The sequence below is a fragment of the Urocitellus parryii genome, chromosome 4 (genome assembly GCF_045843805.1).
Source record: "Urocitellus parryii isolate mUroPar1 chromosome 4, mUroPar1.hap1, whole genome shotgun sequence".
NCBI classification, from domain to species: Eukaryota; Metazoa; Chordata; class Mammalia; order Rodentia; family Sciuridae; genus Urocitellus; species Urocitellus parryii.
In genome coordinates this window covers 101,290,660-101,310,062 of record NC_135534.1, presented here as the reverse complement: position 1 = coordinate 101,310,062, position 19,403 = coordinate 101,290,660, and the positions used below count along the sequence as shown (strand labels likewise).

The 19,403-nt window shown below is 36.9% G+C and overlaps 1 protein-coding gene across 1 annotated transcript; it reads right to left on the bottom strand.

Moving 5' to 3' along the window:
- Positions 1 to 283: 283 nt before the first annotated feature.
- Positions 284 to 10,921, bottom strand: Rexo2 (RNA exonuclease 2). Its single transcript, XM_026392538.2, has 7 exons — positions 10,704 to 10,921; positions 9,698 to 9,781; positions 6,062 to 6,139; positions 5,353 to 5,464; positions 3,936 to 4,044; positions 2,546 to 2,599; positions 284 to 706 (listed from the first exon to the last, which is right to left on the bottom strand). Exons 1-7 carry the CDS (start codon positions 10,848 to 10,850, stop codon positions 577 to 579), a joined length of 714 nt encoding a protein of 237 aa, XP_026248323.1. The 5' UTR covers positions 10,851 to 10,921; the 3' UTR covers positions 284 to 576.
- Between the last annotated feature and the right edge of the window lie 8,482 nt (positions 10,922 to 19,403).

Here is a 19,403-nt window from a genome sequence, read left to right as displayed (position 1 = left end):
TGATGGCTTACTTGAATTTCTTGAAAGCAGTGAAGAGTAGCCTATTCCAGAGCTGTTAGTTCGATAACATTGAGCCCAAATCTGCTTCTCTGAACCTATCTTGTTATTCTATTCTTGACTTGTAAAGCAAAAGAGAATAAGTTCACTTCCTGTTTAAGAAACTTAATAAAAGTACATTAGGAGAATTTAAACATCAGCCATACCACTTAAAAAAGATATCTATTTCCAATAATTAAACTATTAAAGAATAAATGGTACAAAAAGGTTTGCATTTCAATAGAACTAGTTTTATTTGTTTATTTATTTATTTATTTATTTATTTATTTTTAAACAAAAGAAATTGTCTAAAAGCAAATGAAGATATGTACCGAGGAATGGGCATGACCTGGTACTTACAAAGCTGCTGCTGTGCATAATGGAAACAGCATATAGTGCTGTCTGCTTGAGTAATCTGGAGGTGCAAATTAACTAAAAGAAGGTGCTCTGCCAAGCAATCAGCATGGAAAAGAAAAACAAAATAAAAACTACTATAAGTTGCTTCCAGAGAACTATGTTGTGGCAGCATGAGAACTGGCATCAACTCACAGTCTTCTCATTTTCTCCATTTTCTATAATTTTCCTCTTCTTTTCATCTGTTTTTTTCTTGAAAATGTTATTTCGGTAAAACTGAAGTTCTTTGATGCTTTCACTAATGTCATCAAGTGCCCTATAAGTAAACATATCACACTGAATAAAATGTCCAAAAACAGAGGAGATGGAAATCATTTTGTAAACATAACTTTTTATAAAGAACAAGTTACTGTAAATGCCACTCTATGACATCATCAAGAAGTAGAACATTTCAGTAAAGCAGTATGAAGTGCTTTGTTCTTTAAAAAACTTGATTTATAAAAACAAATTTGTAAAATACACATAAAAATTTCCTAAACTGTTTCATAAGGTAGTAATATGCTCCAATGGGCAAAGGAGGGGAAATACAGGGTCAAATAAGTTTAAGGAAAACTAATTATTTTTTTCCTGAAGTTTCTGCATTTAATAAACTAAGGTATCTTATGATTCCTAAGAGGAAGCTATGCTACACACACAGTATTTCTAAAACTTTATCAACCACATTTGTGGAACACTTATTAACAAATCATGAAACATAGTTTGGGCAATACTTAATGATGCCCCTGAACAAAATATACTAACATACTCGAACATAACTCATGACTCAGTCATCATAATAAACATCAATTATCAGATCAGACAGTACCTAACCATAAAAGAGGATCTACCTCCTCTCTCGTGGTGATTTGTGCTATAATCAGTGGCAGCCTGCCTCCATCTAACAGCCTTTCTTCTCCTCCAACATGCTGTTTCTCATCTGTTGTAGTCTGAGAAATCAGGTAACCAAGATTATTAGAACAATGTGCAAGTAAATCAATAAGCTCTGAATGATGGGCCAATGGCCTCTTCTAGAGAATCAACTGCTAGAAATTTAGTGCAAGTTTCATGAGTTATTTTTGTGGCTAAGGCAAAAAAAAAAAAAAAAAATGTGCTTCCTTCCCAGATCCTGGATATATGGTATTAAGCTATGAAAAACACAGCTTTTAAATAGGTAAATGTATACAACTTCTAATCACAATACCGAAACCTAAAACAGATTGGAAAACCCAATGTACTTTTATAACCCACTATGTGGCAAAGCCTGACCAAACTCAATATGGAGGCTTTTCATATTACCTGTTATGCCATTTGTTGTATTCCATACTTCACTGAAGAAATACCAATGTGTTGTATTATGGTCAGCTTTTTTAGGAGCATTACATGAACCACAATACAGGTATATCATGATCTTCCTAAAATCTAAAAAATTCTGAAATCCAAGTCATACCAAACCCCAATTATTTCAGGTGAGGTTTTTTAGATCAGAATTACTGTGCTATAGTCCAGGTATGCCCAATAAAAATACATGAGAATAACAGACATTTGAGGCTGATCTTTCTCTGCTTGCCTCCAAATGCAATGCAGATAGTTCGGGATCAGTAAATAAATGAACCAAATGCTACCCTTAGAAGACTACTGTCAAGTGTTATGTTCCTACATGACTCTAAAATAAAAAATTATAAAAGAAACAGTACAGAACACTTGAATCCACAATATCTTTAAATTCAATCAGAAAAATGAAAATGTTGAAGTAGAACAACTATATTTTACAACTGTACACAAAGTGTTCTAATTTCAAATGGTTGAATCCATATTCTCTGTGATTAGAAAAAGCTGCTCATTCCTAGGAAGATTGGATTTTTTTATCATACCCATAAACCAAGTGCTTAAACATTCTAAAACTGTAATAAAGACTATCTGACCAAAAAAGAGATTATATCACCCTTCTCAGAATGGAACACTAGAATCCTGACCTGAATTTCTGACAGTAAAAAGTTATTTTTCTGCTAGTCAATCTTCATGTTTCCCCCAAAGAAGAGTGCAAAAAGGAAGTTATTTGAATTTGGAGGTTATGTGTGTAATAGACTGAGAAGCACTGAGTAGGATCAAATCTTACCTGTGAGAAGCAGCCTTCTTTGGTGCAAATTCATATTCTTCTGGATACCAGCGTCTATACACAGTAGAAATGGAACTCTCAAAGGAAACTGTCTCAAATATACTGAATGAATTACCTCCTTCCAGTAATTATTAACAATACAAAAGACATCTGGATCATAACTATCGAGTTGCCTCTTTGCCTATGATTCTCTTACACCCTTTCTTCTCTTCCTTCTACATATTTTCTTTGAACAAGCTTATCAATGTATAGGACTCCAAAATCTGTAACTCCAAGTCATCCCTCTCCCGAGTTCCTGACTGCTGGACATCTCCACCTAGAAATCCACACTCCTACTTCATATGTAAAACCACACTCACCCCTCTCCACTGCACTCCTTCCCCCATTCACCAAATCTACTCTTCCTCTTATTTCCCCCCTTTCATTGGACAGTTCTGCCCACCACAGCTGTCCCAACTAGAAGCACCAGAATCCCTTTATACCTCCTCCTTGTCCCCACTCGCTCATCTAAGCAGTCAGTATCATGCCAATTGGCTCTCTCAAATTTTATTTCCATTCCCCTCAAACACCCAACTGCCATTTTGTTTCTCCAGAAAGTCTCCTTTCTTATCTATCATTTTTCTTGCTACCTTCTAATCAGAATGATCTAATCATGACTCATTCTTTTATTTAAGCCTGTCAAAGGAGTTCCTTCCCTCAGTAGATAAAAATCTAACCTTGGCATGGCACACAAGCCCTCCAATACTGGGCCCACCCTCCACCTTTGCCAAACTCATGCATTGCACTGCAGCATTAAAGAACAGACAGTAATTCCCTGCACACTTTTGCCTTACTTTCACATCCTCGTAACTTTGCCCACTCTCAGGAATGCATTCTTCTCACTTAAATGCCTAGAAAGCTTCCCTTCTTATTTAAACCTCAATTTAAAAGCTACACATACAGCTTTTTGAATTCCCATTCCTCTCACTCCAGCATGGTGAGGTGCTCCTTCCTAAGTGCCCTCATACTCTACATGTACACTCACTCCAGAAGTTACCATACAGTATACACTTTGAGGGTGTTTTTATGTGTCTTTCAACCCACTAGATTCTATGCTATTTAAGACCTCTTCATCTATATATTCCAGCAGATAGGTCAATGCCTGGCACAGAATGAGTGCCCAATAAACTTTCGGCATGAATGTAATTTACATGGAAAATATTTGACATTTCCCCCCCAAGTCTCACCAGTCAGAATAAACTAAGGTCCTGTACAAGTGAGAATGGGATGACGTAGATACACACCCACTTAATACCCTCAGTTCTACAATTCTATTCAATTATTTTCCACAAATTCTCAATTAAAACATGCTAAATGAGGCAACTTAATGGATCCTAAATATAGCCCTTACCTGCACAGTTCTTTAACAGTGCTCACATCAATTATTCTATAATGAAGATGTTTCATGAACTGGGGCATGTATTTGTCAAGAAACTTCTTATCTGCATGAACTGAATTTCCTAGAAAGACATGAAGCATACTGGATCTATGTATTTCTAGTAGTATACAACAGGATATAAAAATTCATAAATTGTATTTGAAACGGAAATAAATTTTTAAAGTTTAAACAATTCCTAAATCTCTAAATTCCCAAATCAAGTTTGAGTGCTTCTGATTAGCTTACAGATGCAGATTTCCAAGAATTTGGTCAGTCTGGCTCATAATAAATTTGTATATGGCCTCACAGACAAAAGGACAAATCCAGCATTCCACACACGCAACATGTAAATCTGTTACTTTTCAAGTTCATACAAGACGTGCAAACTTTCTCCCAGTGTCACAAAATACACACCACTAACACTAAAAACTTAACTGAATCATGTAAGTAAATAAGCCTTTATTTACATTCCAATTTTTATAACAAATCACATCCACATTCATGTTTCCACACAGTAATTTATATTTAAAACACTAAATTTTAAATAAGAATGTTAAAATAAGTATCAACTACATTGGCTGAAGAACTTTTACACAATGTAATTCTAAGACTTAATGCCAAAACTTTCCCTGTGAATGTTTGATAAAAGTGTCAGTTACCACATCAATGGACATATACAAATGCAAATACACCTCCACAGAACATTACCACCCCTCTTACAAAGTTACTGCTTTAAAAATCCTGATAGAACTGACCTGGTCTCTTTTAAATCAATGTCACAAGGGAAAAAAATAGAGATAGGTGGACAGTTCTGGGTTAACAGACTAAAGATACATAATAACCAAAATGAAATGCATGAGCCTTGACTGAATCCTGGTTCAAAAACAATTAGACATTTTAGGGAACTCTGAATGTAGACTAGACATCACGTGATATTATTAAATGACTTTAATTCTTTTCAATGCAATAATGATACTGTGTTACATAACAAAATATCCTTATTCTTAGGAGATGCTTCATGAAGTTTTTAGAAATGAAGTGTCATAAAACCTACACGTTATTGTCAAATATAAAAAAAATAGGTACAACCAACAGGCACACGTTTAACAATTACTCAGTCCAACTTTTCTGTGTCAAAAATTCTTTCATCATAAAAATATGGAAAAATTTTTACTGAGTTTGTTTCTAACTTCTCATGTCTTATTTCAGCGCATTTTCCTAATATTCATGTTGTGAACTATACAAGGAAACTTGAACACAAAAGATAAACAATCCAAATCAGGGTAAATGGAAGATATAGATAGGCTTGGCTGGTATTTCTGGAATTGCAGTCTCTTGAACCACTACAATGGAAGACTATCTAGAAGATATACATAGGATTGGATTTTACCTGCAAGTGGACAGAGCCCCGGAGGAGTCTGCTGTCGTACAAAGGACAGAAATTCATACTCTGCCTGCTGCAATGTAATTGTACTCTCCTTCACTGCCTTGGTAAGACCAGACTGCAAGAGAGAATCCCCAGCCCCCAGCAGAAACACATGAAGTCAGTTTTCAAAGGTATCCAGAAATGAAATTTTACTTCTAAAATGGGCAAGTATCACCACAGATGGACCATTTTTAGAGCTCAAGTTCAAATTGAAACTGCCATCTTTTCACCAAATTTTTCTTAATCCAAGCCAATAAGTTATATTCCTGATTGTTAATAGCATTTCCACACAGTCAAAAAAGATGGTGCTCAAAGTCCAAGGATATAACCTCTGGGAAGAAACAACTATTAAGAGGACAGCCGCATTCCCCCTTCTCTGAGAGTTGATGTCTAACCTCATCCAAAAGACTGACTTGAGTAATACTTGACAATCCACAATGCGTTCGCGACAGACTGAATATAGGAGAGAAAAAAGAGGACATTCAGGAGAAGATGATCTCGAGAGGTCCAAAAGATGAAAAGTAAAAAGCAAGCAGTTTCCCAGGCTTGCCAAGCAATCTTCCTCTAACCCTCTTTTTAAATACCATCCAACAATGGTCTAGGATTCAGATGTGAGTGCAATAAGCTTGTTACTGTTCCCCAAAGCAGCAATCTTGTTATTTGGTAATGTTACCTTCCCATGGTGCTCCTTACACCAATCTGACATGCTGTCCAGCAACTCATCTGGCTGTTTTATAATCAGGTTAGGACCCTGTGGATGGGAAAAGCCATTAGTCATTAAGAATCAAAAGAAATAACCCTGTTTTCAGAGATAAAGTTCAAGCTGCATTAAGGACTAAATGCATGTATCAGAAAAAGAAGATAAAGGACACTTAATGAACTCTAAAACTGGTCTTCATTCATTCCAGAACTATTTACGATGATTGAAAAAAAGAACGACACAAGTGAAAACCAAAATGCCCCTTAGGACATAGATATCTACCAAGATTCAGCAAATTATAGTCCCGGGCTTTGGTTAAGTTTTTTATAACCAAAAAGTTAAGAATGAGTTTTACATTGTTAAAGGAGATTTAAAAAGAAAGACAATGTATGACTGAGAGGTATATGGCACCCAAAGGCTAAAAGATTTTAATATCTGGCCCTTGGGCTGGGGATGTGGCTCAAGCAGTAGCGTGCTCGCCTGGCATGCGTGCGGCCCGGGTTCGTTCCTCAGCACCACATACCAACAAAGATGTTGTGTCCGCCGAGAACTAAAAAATAAATATTAAAATTCTCTCTCTCTCTCCCCCCTCTCTCACTCTCTCTTTTAAAAAAAAAAAAAAAAATATCTGGCCCTTTCTAGAAAAACTCTGCTAAATACTGATTATGAGTTCATTTTGAAAAGTATCTTTATTACCAAGTGAGAAAAGTAAACTGCACAACAGTGTATACATGCATATGATTTTATGTACATATTTTTAAAAATGTACACATTTATATACGCATGCAAAATGTCAAGAAAATACATAAACTTTGGGAAGTAGGACAGGGATGGAGAACAAGGCAAAAAAAAACAATAGTAATCATACTGTTTAAAGTTATTCTGTTTAATTTCAACAGTGGTTTTACATTTAAAAAACAAACTAAAAAAATAAGTAAAAAGCAAAATTTTAAAGAAGAGGTAACTAGAGACATCTAAAAAACAAAATTAAAATGAGTGGCCCTCAAATTCTCAGTTCCATTTAATAAAACATTCAACTGTGATTCTCTGGGACAGAGGCCCAACAGTAATAGTAGCCTGGTCAACAACATTAAAGCAAGTCACCTTAGTTTCTCCTTCTGGAAAACGGTGAATCAATAAATTGGTCCTCTTTCCTCGTTAGGATCAAAGAAATAATAGATACAAAAGTTCTTTGAATTTTCTAAAAGAAAAGTATTCTACAAATCCAAGTTATTATTACTAAGATGGCAAAAAATAGTTTGCAATCACTGAAAGAAATGGCCAGAAATGGACTAAAATATGCCTGACATTATACAACAAAAAGGAGTTTTAGCCAAACAAAAACCTTGTGTTGGCAATCTCCATGGAGAAACAAAAAAATTGTTTTGATATTAAAAACAAAACAATTCGGGGCTGGCTCAGTGGTAAAGTGCTCACCTAGACACGTGAGGCACTGGGTTCAAACCTCAACACCACATGAAAATGAAATAAACATATTGTGTCCACCTACAACTAAAAAAATAAATATTAAAAAAAAAAAAAATCAGGGGCTGGGGATGTGGCTCAAGCGGTAGCGCGCTCGCCTGGCATGCGTGCGGCCCGGGTTCGATCCTCAGCACCACATACAAACAAAGATGTTGTGTTCGCCGAAAACTAAAACAATAAATATTAAAAAAAAAAAAAAAAATTCTCTCTCTCTCTCCACTCTCTCTTAAAAAAAAAAGAACTGGGGATGTAACTTAGTGGTAAAGAGTCCCTGGGTTCAATGGCCAAAACGAACAAATAAATAAATAAAGTGTTTAAAAAAAAAATCAAACAATAATGGAAAGGAGCAAAGTACATATTATAAATCTACTAACCTGGTTTAGATTCCAGTTTAACAAATCAAGGCACCCACTAGCACCCACTAAAAAAGTTTTGGAGTAGGCTGCTTGTGTTTCTACTAGCATAAAATATTTTCCTCACACTTGTACATGAGAATAAAACATTTTCCACTCAACTGACAGCTCCAACATATTTTTTATTTTTTTAAAATCCTTATCCTCATCTAAACTTAGCCTATTTCAGGCTGTGTGAACACATACCCAAATTTTCTCCAGGGTACATATCAACCTACCAGTCCACTTAACCTTCAGTGTTTCACATTATATCAACTATCTAAAGCAAAAATACTTCCTTGGCTAAGGGTAAGGAGAGCTGATAAAATAAAGACACTTCACTAATCTCTATAGTAAATTCCAAGTCACAGGAAAAAGAAAAAAATACAACCAAACCTAAAACTGAGGACTTTCTTTATATAGTTGAAAATAAAAGTTATCATGAGAAACAGAGTCTCATGAGTCTTCTCCAGCTCATGTGTCAGAAAGTAAGTCTGGCACACCAGCAACTCATCTATAAATGCCTCTCACCTGTTGTCTACCTGGGAAATAAAGGAAGGTTATACCTGTAGATTTACAAAATTTATCCAGCACAAATAAACCATCAACCCTACCTTCTGGGAACTTAACAAATCCTCCCTTTTCTACAAACACCCTATTTTGTTTTTTGAATGACTCCAAATAATGGTGACAGTATTAAACTAGGGAATTTTATCCCCTACCAATCAGACATATCACATACTTATTAAATGTTTCATAAGAGGCTGAAATGCAGCAGGTGTATTTGTTTTGCTTAATGTTTCAGTTTTAAAATAGAAAAATATAAAAACCTTTATCATATTCCACAGGAGAACACTTTTTTTGGATGTGCATTAACAGAAATTCTAAAACTGTCATATAGATCTAAAAGAAACACGTCTTGAATGAAAAGGCAGATGACCCTATGTAACAATAGGTTCTATATCCACAGATTCAACCAACTCCAGATTGAAAATATTTGGAGGAAAAAAATGCATCTGTATGTAGAGACCTCTCTTTTCTTTATTCCCTAAACAATACAGTATAGAAACTATTTGTTTAGTATTTACATTGTATTAGATATTATATGTAAACTAGAGATGCTCTGAAGTATATGAGAGGATGTGCAAAGGTTATAAGCAAATACTATGTCATTTTAAATAACACTTGAGCATACTCAGATTTCGGTCTCTGAGGGGGGTCCTGTAACCAATACCCTAGGCATACCAAGGAATGACTACATAGGGTATCAAGTTAAAGCCAAGAATAGGATATAAAGATATAAACTTTGGCATGAGTCACCAAACCTGATGGGACAATAGGTGACTGTCCTACTGGCTAGAAACACTTTACTAAAACTGCCTAGGTTAAAACTACAGGTTTCCACAGTAACTAGCCAGGTGACCTTGGGTGACATCTCTGTGTCCTCATCTATAAAATAAGCATTATTAACAGCACCTACCTTAAGATTTTTTGTGAGGACTAAGTATGAAAACATGTAAAGCACTTAAGAATTGGTCCTGACACACTAAGTTCTCAGTAGACCACAAGAGTTTATGTTTCTGTACAGTTTGGGCATGGTTCATACTACTTTGGACCTTAATCTATATGGAGCTCAATTTCTTTATTTTTTAAATAATAACACTGGAGAAAGTGATCTTTAGATATTCATGCCCTCCATAGAGTATGACTGTATTATATGGTATTCACCTACTTCAGCCAAAATGTTAAGATCAGAGTCTGTTATCAGACAGGCCATCTCAATAATCTGGTCCTTTTCAATGTCCAATCCTGTCATCTGCAATAAAAAATAAATATGTAATACACAGAAAAACACCTTCCCGGTCTCTTTTACTCAAGTTTATTAAACAAGAATTCCTGACATATTCCACAGCCAGAATAGAAGACAGAATAATGTTCCTTGGGCATGCAAGGTACTAAATACATATCCTCACTTATTCAACATTTACCATTGTCAGGCACTGTGATTCTACTCCGGGACACATGCAAAGTAAGTAAAATTGAGAGAGTGCTGTCAATTATGGAAGAATTAGATAACCAACATCACCATGTCTCTGAAGTTTACAAAAATTTTCTATTAATTACATTAGTTGATCTTTATCACAATCTAAGTAGAAAGGAATGATTATCATTACACAGAGAAAATTGAGGCTCGGGGAGGAGTGGGGGGAGGGCTTGATATAAGTATGTTAAAACTGAAGAAATCAGAATTGGGCTCTAGTCTCAAACTCTCACTAATGGCGCGACCTTGAAAGTGTTGAATCCTCTCTTTGGGCCTCAATTTTTTCGTTTATGGAAAGAGGAGTAAGGCTGAGTCATCTCCGGAGTCCCATCCAGCTTGAACAGCATAGGGTCCTTTAAGGCTTTGTGGGGGAAGTGGAAGCAGAGATGCTGTCCCTACCCCCTCCAGTGATACTAGCCAGCAGGCACCGAAGCGTTAGGGAAGTCCAAGTTGGCGAAGGTGATCAGGAGGAGAAAGAGACATATGGAAGACTCCTCCTTTCTGTAAAGAAACCCCACGGTCCAGCCCAGTCCCCAACTCCCGCTGGAGTCCTGCCCAGCGCTGCCCACAGCCGGGACGCGCTCACCTGCCATACCCGAGACCCACATACTGCCGCTCTCCCGGGACAGGCTCGGCCACTGGGTCCCACGCGCGAAACATGACTCGCCGCCCCTCACCCCGCGCCGAACTCGCTCACCTCCAGGTCCACCCAGACCATTCGCTGTGCCATGCTCTCCCCTGCCGCCATGGCTGCGCCACCTTCGCGGACACCTCGCGACCCGAACTGCCGGCGACTCCCACCCACACCCCGCAACAGCCTGGAGCCCAGGGAGCCGCCTAGCATCACCCGGCACGAGCCGCCACGGCCCCAGCCTAGCCGCCGGCGCGCGCGCAGGCGCAATGGTCGCTAAACGTCGCAAACCCGCGGGGAGGCGCTGAGCGAGGACCACAGGTCCCGGCAGCCCTCGCGCCCGCCCGCCCTCCGTCGCCGGGCTCGGCCGCCGAAAGGGCCGACGGGACTGCGAGTCCAGGAGCGGAGACGCGAGTTCCCACCCCCGCCACGTGTTTTTCGGATGTACTGGACGCGCATGTTTTTCATGGCTAAGTTTGTTTGCTTCCCAGAGTTATTTCCTGAGTTTTGATTAGTTCTAAACCGCAGAATGGAAAAAGAATTCTTTTTATTTGGACTGGTTGAAAAGACCTAGTTATTTGCGATTTTTTTAAAAATCTTTCCCTTTTTATCTCCCCCCTTCTTTTTTCTTATTTGCCCCTCCCTTTCACCTACGAGTATTTTTCTTTTACTTGAAACCGAAGAGCTACTTTAGGCCACAAAGACACTTCCACTATTCTCATTTAGAAATCCTTAAATGAGGTATTGTCAGAGAGATCACTTCTCATGTATCAGGTGTTCTATCAAAGTTTCTTTTCCTTCGTTAGCTAAGTGTTCCTTGTGGAGGAATCTGGGCCTTGTTTCAGTTCAGCTGCTAAATGTCAGTGGTAATGACTTCCTACTCCACCCTTAAAAATTCTCAAAAATAATAATAAAGGACTGGGGGTGGGGTGGCCTGGGGATGTGGCTCAGTGATTAAACACACCTGAGTTCAATCCCTGGTTACAAAAAATAAAATAAATAAATCGTGTGCAGTCGACTAAATTAAAATGAACTGAAACAGTTCTGCCTGGTCTGTCAACTTTTCCGGTTTTGATCAAAGTATCTTTAATCTCCCATGACAGCTTTCGTTTGCGTCTTTTCCTGTAGAGGTGGCCACCACAGGATCAATCTGCCGGAGTGTCAAATTCTGTGGGTCTCTTAAATTTTGGCTATTCAGCGGCAAATTTGTGTGAAAAGGACACTTTGGCACAAATGTTGATCTCAATCTTGAATTATATCCTCTGTATATTTCTGAAAGCCTTAATGCCCGTAATTACAGAGTTTATGGTCCATCGTTCAGTAATTCCTACCTGAAGAGCTGGTTTTGTGAGAGAGAAACTTTGTTGCCTCATCAGAGCTTTGCGTGTACTGGGTTTCACCTTCTGTTCCTTTGGTGTACTCAACCCACCACCTACCAGGATCCAGAGAAACACTCTTTGAAGAATCATCAAACCGTGTGCACAGATTATATGTATAAAGACTTTTATTGTAGACAACACGTATATACATTGTAACCACACTGCCCAATGAATCATATTATTCTGCTATAGCTTTATTTTCTCTTGTAGCCTACTTTATAAGAAATAGTCTCCTCCTCCCCATTTAGTTTTCAACTTGATTCATAGAAAGTAGAATCAATTCAAGTACAGAAACTTATCAACTGGGCTTCTTATTATGATCCTAAAGTATTATTTCTTTAAATTTTCAAACACCTTTTTTTCCATGTTACTATTATAACATTGACTAGTTCAAATTTCATCTTCAGTGGTGCTATTTATATTTAAGATATTATGTCCTAAAAATTTGTGTTCATAATTTTTAAATACTGAGTACTGAAAATGAGGTGTGGACTTTTTGGAAATTTCCATTTTATTCAGAGATAGTAATATACATTTGTTATAATAATAAACACAATTTAGATGACTAGCATTAAACTGTAAAATTAAGGTTTTTTGTTTAGTGTGTAATATCATTAGATTGGTAAGAAAGATTAATATCCCAAATGATGCATGTATTGAATTCCCTAATTTAAACTACGTATGTAAGAAAGAGGCCTGACACAAGAATCAAAGGCCCTAGACTCTGAAGGCAAGCTGATCCTATCTTGGAATCATTTTTTCCCCTTTCCCTTTCCCTTTCCTGACAGCATTTATCCCAAAGCCACATTACTCCATTTAGAGACTACTTTTTCAATTCTGCCATGAACTTATAAGGACTTCTTTTGTTAATTAACTTAAGGACATGGTGCCTAGAAGTCTTGTTTTCTAAAATCAGAGTATGGAAAACTTTGAAGTCTTTTCAGTGAAAAACAGAACATTTCCTCTTGCTTAAAGAATGTAAGCCTTGTGGGTCACTGTGTGGGAGAAGTAGCCTCTGTTTTCAACCCAGGTGCAGAAATTCAGATAAAGTGATTTCAAACACAACATTCCACGTTTACCTTAATTTTGGTTTCTAAGGAAACAGGCCCCTGAGAGAGCAGTGCTGAGAATCAGACTAATGTTCCCAACTGAATCTAAGACCATGACATAACCAAGGCCACACAAATGCTCCCACGCCACCCCCCTTTTTTTTCTTTTGAGATCACTACTTTTTTTATTTTTTTAAATCTTCTTAATTATAATAAAATGTACCATTTTAACTATTTCCAGTGTATAGCATGGTGGTATGAAATATCCTCATATTGTGCAAACATCACTGCCATTAGTTTAACACAACTCTTTCATTTTCCCAAACTGCAACTTGGAACTGATCATTCAACTCCCCAACTCTACCATCCAGCATGGCAGCCCCTGGCAACCACCATTCTACTTTCTGTCTCTGAATTTAATGACACTAGATACCACATAAGTAGATCCATATAGTATTTGTCTTTTTGTGACTTATTTCACTTAGTATAATGTCCTCAAGTTTCATTTAATAGTAGAGGTACCAGAAATTCCTACCTTTTTAAGGCATACTAATATTCCATTATACATACATACTATATTTTGTTTGTTTATTCACCCATCTATGGACACTCAGGTTGCTTCCACCATTTTGGCTATTGTGAATATTCACATGGCTTTTAATTTTATTTTTTGTTGTTGTTGCTGTTAATTTCGTACCAGTGTCTACCCCAACTCCACTTTACTCCCACCTTCTGAGAAAAGATGACTGTAATAATCAATCCAGTATTGATCCCCACAACCATAGTTCATCTTTAGAATCATTCCAAACCCTTTAATAATTCCTCCTTACTTCCACCTGGAAGAGAACCCTGGTTTCTCATGTTCTTACAGCAAGTGCATAAATATTGTTAACAAGTGTGTACCCTGCCAACTTTATCTGGTATGCTTTATGACCATTCTGTTAAGATAGATTTTAATTTACAGAATACACTTATTTTTATACTTTTATAGGTCTAGCACAGAGCCATACAGTAATAGTGGTAATACTTGTTAATCATCACCAAAGTAATGAGACGATCTCACACCTATAAAGTGTCCTACAGTTAATAAAGCCATTTTATTTTAAAATAAGCAATATCATTTACTGGTTGATATTATCTCTTCCTATTTTGTGGAACTGCATCTGAGAAATGTTAACATGCTGTTGTTTACTTCTTTCAAATAGTTCAGAGATGAATAAAGAATAATAAAATGATTTATCCTGTACACTATAAGTTTGTAATCTTGAAAAACATATTGTACAAAATGGACACTCTAAAGGTTTTTATGAAATTTGAATTGCATTTTGTCTCAAATCAGTTCAACAAATACTGAGTATTCAGTGTTTATCAAACACTGCAAGAACATAGCTGTAGTTAGGGTTTGAAATGTCCCCCAAAGGTCCATGTGTTAGAGGCTTGATCCCCAGGTTGGCATTGTGGAGAGGTGGTGGAAACTTTCAGAGATGGGTCCTAGTGGCAAGTTCTCCAGTCATTGGGAGCATCAACCCCTTTGTCCATTCTCTTTCATCTTAAGCATGAGAGGTCATTTGTTCCACTACCTGTTGCCTTTTGTGATATGCTGCCTCCCCACAGGCCCAAAAGCAGTAGGTCTACCTGACCATGGACTGAAATCTCCAAAACTGTAAGTCAGAATATTTCATTTGGGATTTGGAGTTGTTTTCTTTTTACAGATCAGGAAACAGCTTTAATTTTCCCATCTATAAAATCTGTTCTACAAAATTGATAACGATAACAAATGGAATGAATGCATTTTTTACTTTGGCTACCAGGAACTGGGCCACACTCTTGATTCTCAGGCAAAAAAAAAAAAAAATATATATATATATATTTATGAAATTTGAGAATATTATACTTCTCATTTTTTTAAAAAAATGAGAAGTATAATGTTCACTGATATCAAAATAAAGCAAGGAAGTAAGACATTAAAGTATCATCATTCTATAGATTTTCCAAATGGTATTCTTTACCAGAGCCATAAAAATTGCTCTGGAATAATCACAACTCAAACCTCTGAGTTGTAATTGCTTTAAGTGAAAAAAAAAATCATGTGACAGAAAAGAGGGGAAATACAAATATTTTTTTCATAAAGAAACATTGGAAGGACACTTAAACTAAGAAAGTACTGCCTATGGGGAACTGGTAGGGAATGAGCTACAAGAGACAAGAGACAAGTCTCTCAACATGTACCTATTAATTTAGTTTGGATTTTGAAACTATGTGAATGCATTCTCTATTATTTTTTTTAATATTTATTTTTCAGTTTTCGGTGGACACAACATCTTTATTTTATTTTTATGTGGTGCTGAGGATTGAACCCAGCGCTCCGCGCATGCCAGGCAAGCGCATTACCGCTTGAGCCACATCCCCAGCCCTGTATTCTCTATTCTGAAGGAATAAAAAGTTTTAAAAGAAATAGAAATAGGGGCTGGGTATGTGGCTCAAGCAGTAGCGCGCTCGCCTGGCATGCGTGCAGCTTGGATTCGATCTCCAGCACCACATATAAACAAAGATGTTGTGTCCGCCGAAAACTTAAAAAAAAGAAATACAAATAAACATTTTTAACTGGCATATCAAAATATCTCTTTGCATTTCAAACATCTTTGTTAGCATAAATATAATGATGATTCTGTCCAATTTCTTTTTCCATTTTTGATAACAGAAACTATAATTGTTGCATAAGGAGTTACATTCATGTTGTCTTTCCTATTATTCACGGAGGAAAAAAAGCACTGAAATTATAAGAAGAAACAATTACTTTAAGCACAAAATGCAAGAATTTTAAACATTAAGTCATAAAAGCAATTTTGTCTACCTTTGCCTTTTGCTATTATGCTGTCACACATAATTAAAATAAGCGTAAAAGTTGAGCTTAATCTCTGGAATTATTAGACTAACTGGATATGAATTAAGTTCCTATCATTGTGTAATCTTAGGGAAATTATCAATTTTCTCTTCTGTAAAACAGTTATAAATGGATTAAAACACAGTAGTAAATACTAGTTAATGACTAATAATGACTAGTAAATACTAGTTATAAGAAAAGTTATTCCAATCTACATTTCAACATACCAAGACCTAAACCAAATACAATGTATATGATTTTAAATTGTCAACCGTTTTCCTTTCTCCATAGGAATGTAAATTTTTAAATGTAATTTATTTAATGTTACAGAAAGTAGCATAATTGTGTGGGCTCTCTCTCGTCCAGTGAGGAGGTCCATGGAACAGTGTAGAGGAGAGTATGGCTGCAGAGTCACTAATCAAGACCTCCACAGACCAAGCAGGAAGCAGGTCTGATTTTATTGCACAGTTACCATGTATATATATTCAGGCAGTAGCTAAGCAGATTGCAGGCAGTCACCAATACAATTTCTGGCCAACTGTCCTTGCAGCAACTAACTGGGGAGTAGGCCATGGAGCAAGCCCAGGGACTGCAACACAAGGCCTCATGCCCAGGGCTGTGCCTATGGGGTAAGCGGTTTGCCACTCACATGCCTAGCACTGGGGAGTGGTTTGCCACTCAGATGCCCTTGTATGCAGTAATCCATGCACTTGTCCTCACACATAATAAAGTTTTGTTGTTGTTTTGTTTTGGTGCCAAAATCTAGACACAAACCAGGTTTATTTATTGTACTATATTCTATAATGATAGAAATAGGAAATAGCAAAGAGTGATCAATTAAGAAAGGCGCAAGGGCTGGGGATGTGGCTCAAGCGGTAGCGTGCTCGCCTGGCATGCGTGCGGCCCAGGTTCGATCCTCAGCACCACATACAAACAAAGATGTTGTGTCTGTCGATAACTAAAAAATAAATATTAAAATTCTTTCTCACTCTCTCTTAAAAAGAAAAAAAAGAAAGGAACAAAAGTTAATTAAATGTGAAGAATCACAAATGTAAAGGCAGTTCTCAAGAAATTATTTTAGAAAGAGAAGGAATTTTTATTTTTTAACTTTATTTTTATTTGACAAATAATAATCCTGTATATTTATTGGGTACAATGTGATATTTTGTTACTTATATGTATTGTGGAATCATCTAATCAGACTAGTTAAAATATCCATTGCCTCAAATATTATTTCTTTGTGGATATGACATTCAAAATATTTTCCTTTTGCTATTGTGAAAGACACAGCACATTAATTACAGTCAGTAGGCTGTGCAGTAGATCACCAGAACTTATTCCTCCTGTTCAATTGAAACTTTATACTTTGACAATTTTCTCCCTTTTCCTTATCTACTACCTACATGCCCAACTGCCAATTCTGGTCACCACCATTCTACTCTCTGCTCCTATGGGTTCAGCTCTCTTAAATAAAGGACCATATTTTAAAATACAAATGGCCATCTAAAACTGACTCCAAGAGATTGTGATAAAGCAATGGAGGTGGTCTGTGTACAAATTGTGGGAGAGAGGCAGCAAAAAATGTGAAAATTGACTTAAAGATACTTTCTTGATGGGGTACAAAGGAGTCAGATAAAATGCTGTTGTGATAGCCTTATACTACGTCAATTCAGGTAAGTTCACAGAATTCCCTTCCCTGTCCAATTCCTATTTAGAGCTGGTGTTGTATAGTAAAGCTATGTTGCTAATTCCTGAGAGAAAGCCTAAATTCAATTCAAGTGATAGGACTGTCTTCATTATTCCTGGTAAGCCCTGATTGTTTATCTACAGAGGTGACGCATGGAGAGTTTCAGGAGGAGATCTGGCATGCTAGAAAGGACAACCATGTGATTAGAGGGTTGGGGCTTGAAGAGGAATGATATCAGTCTGAACTCCTGGGATGGGAGGGGGCTGGAGAATGAGTTTAATTATGGGGCCAGGATTCAATGAATGATACCTATTTAACAAACTCCAATAAAAAACTCTGGACATTGAAACTCAAAGTTCTTGATTGGAAATAATGCATTGATGTGCTTGAGGGTAATGCATCCTGATTCCATTGGCAGAAGACATGGAAGCTTCATTTTTGAGACTCTTCTGGGTCTCTGCCCATGTATCACCTCTTTTGGTTGGTGCTGATTTATAACTTTTTTTTTTTTTTTTTTTTTAAAGAGAGAGTGAGAGAGGAGAGAGAAAGAGAGAGAGAGAGAGAATTTTATTTATTTTTTAGTTCTCGGCGGACACAACATCTTCGTTGGTATGTGGTGCTGAGGATCGAACCCGGGTCGCACGCATGCCAGGCGAGCGCGCTACCGCTTGAGCCACATCCCCAGCCCTGATTTATAACTTTTTGCAATAGAAAAACTATAATCTCAAATATAGCTTTTTCCTGAATTCTCTAAATCTTTCTAGTAAATTTTGAATCTGAGGAGGTAATGGGAGCCTCTTAATTTGAAGCCAGTTCATCTTTAATGTGGGTGATCTGGGAATCCCTGAGCTTGTGGCTGTTGTCTGAATTGAAGACAGCCTCATAGAGAACTAAACCATCAATCTGTGAAATTTGGCCTAACTGTAGGTAGATAGTGTCAGAAGTGCAATACAGTTGACCACAAAATAGATTTTCTTGGGCTTTGGAAGTCATAAAGGAAGTAGCAGCTATAATCTTTATTCTCTAAACAATAGTGGTTAGGCATTGTGATGCCTCATGCACAATGCTTGCTGATTTCCTGGCATATGTTGGTGTGAACACTCAACCTCCAGCTCTTGCCACATGTCTTTTAACCTTTCTGAGTCCTGCACTGAAGATAGGTACAGCTCAGGCCATCCAAGTCATGTAAGGTGGAACAATGAGAGAGAAATGCAAGCTCCATTTTTTTCCTAGAAGTTTCTAGTTTGTTCCTGCTCTTGTTCTTGTTTAGCTTTCCTTTTCAACTGCTAGTCTGGCTGACTTATGATGACTTCAGGTCAGTAGATTGCTCCATTAGCAATCAAAATTTAATAAAGTTATACCCCTATAATAAGTTCCTCACCCTATGTCACTTAGTTCTACTTTATGATTTTATCTAGACTGATGAAACAACTGTTTCAGTTGATTCCTTGATATGAAGCTAAAAATTTTTATTCTTGGGAATTTAAAACACTAGACAATTAGAAATAGTATGACACTAGATTTTTCAATCCTGATTGCATATTATAGCCTTTTAAAAAATACTGATATAATCCTATATTTAGAAGATCAAAAAAATTCTACCAGAAAACTTTTAGAATGAATAAATGAATTCAGCAAAGTACCAGGATATAAAATCAATACCAATAAATCAGATGCATTTCTATATAAAAGTGATGAATCCACTGAATAGCTTCAAAAAACATAAAATACTTGGGAGTCAATCTAACAAAAGAGGTAAAAGACCTC

Coding starts and splice junctions, on each gene's coding strand:
- Rexo2 (XM_026392538.2), bottom strand. CDS start 10,850: ATGCTAGGCGGCTCCCTGGGCTCCAGGCTGTTGCGGGGTGTGGGTGGG. Junction 5,465..6,061: donor GTAAGGAGCACCATGGGAAG/GTAACATTACCA, acceptor TCTCTCTTGCAG/TCTGGTCTTACCAAGGCAGT. Junction 2,600..3,935: donor ACTGTTAAAGAACTGTGCAG/GTAAGGGCTATA, acceptor TACTGTGTATAG/ACGCTGGTATCCAGAAGAAT.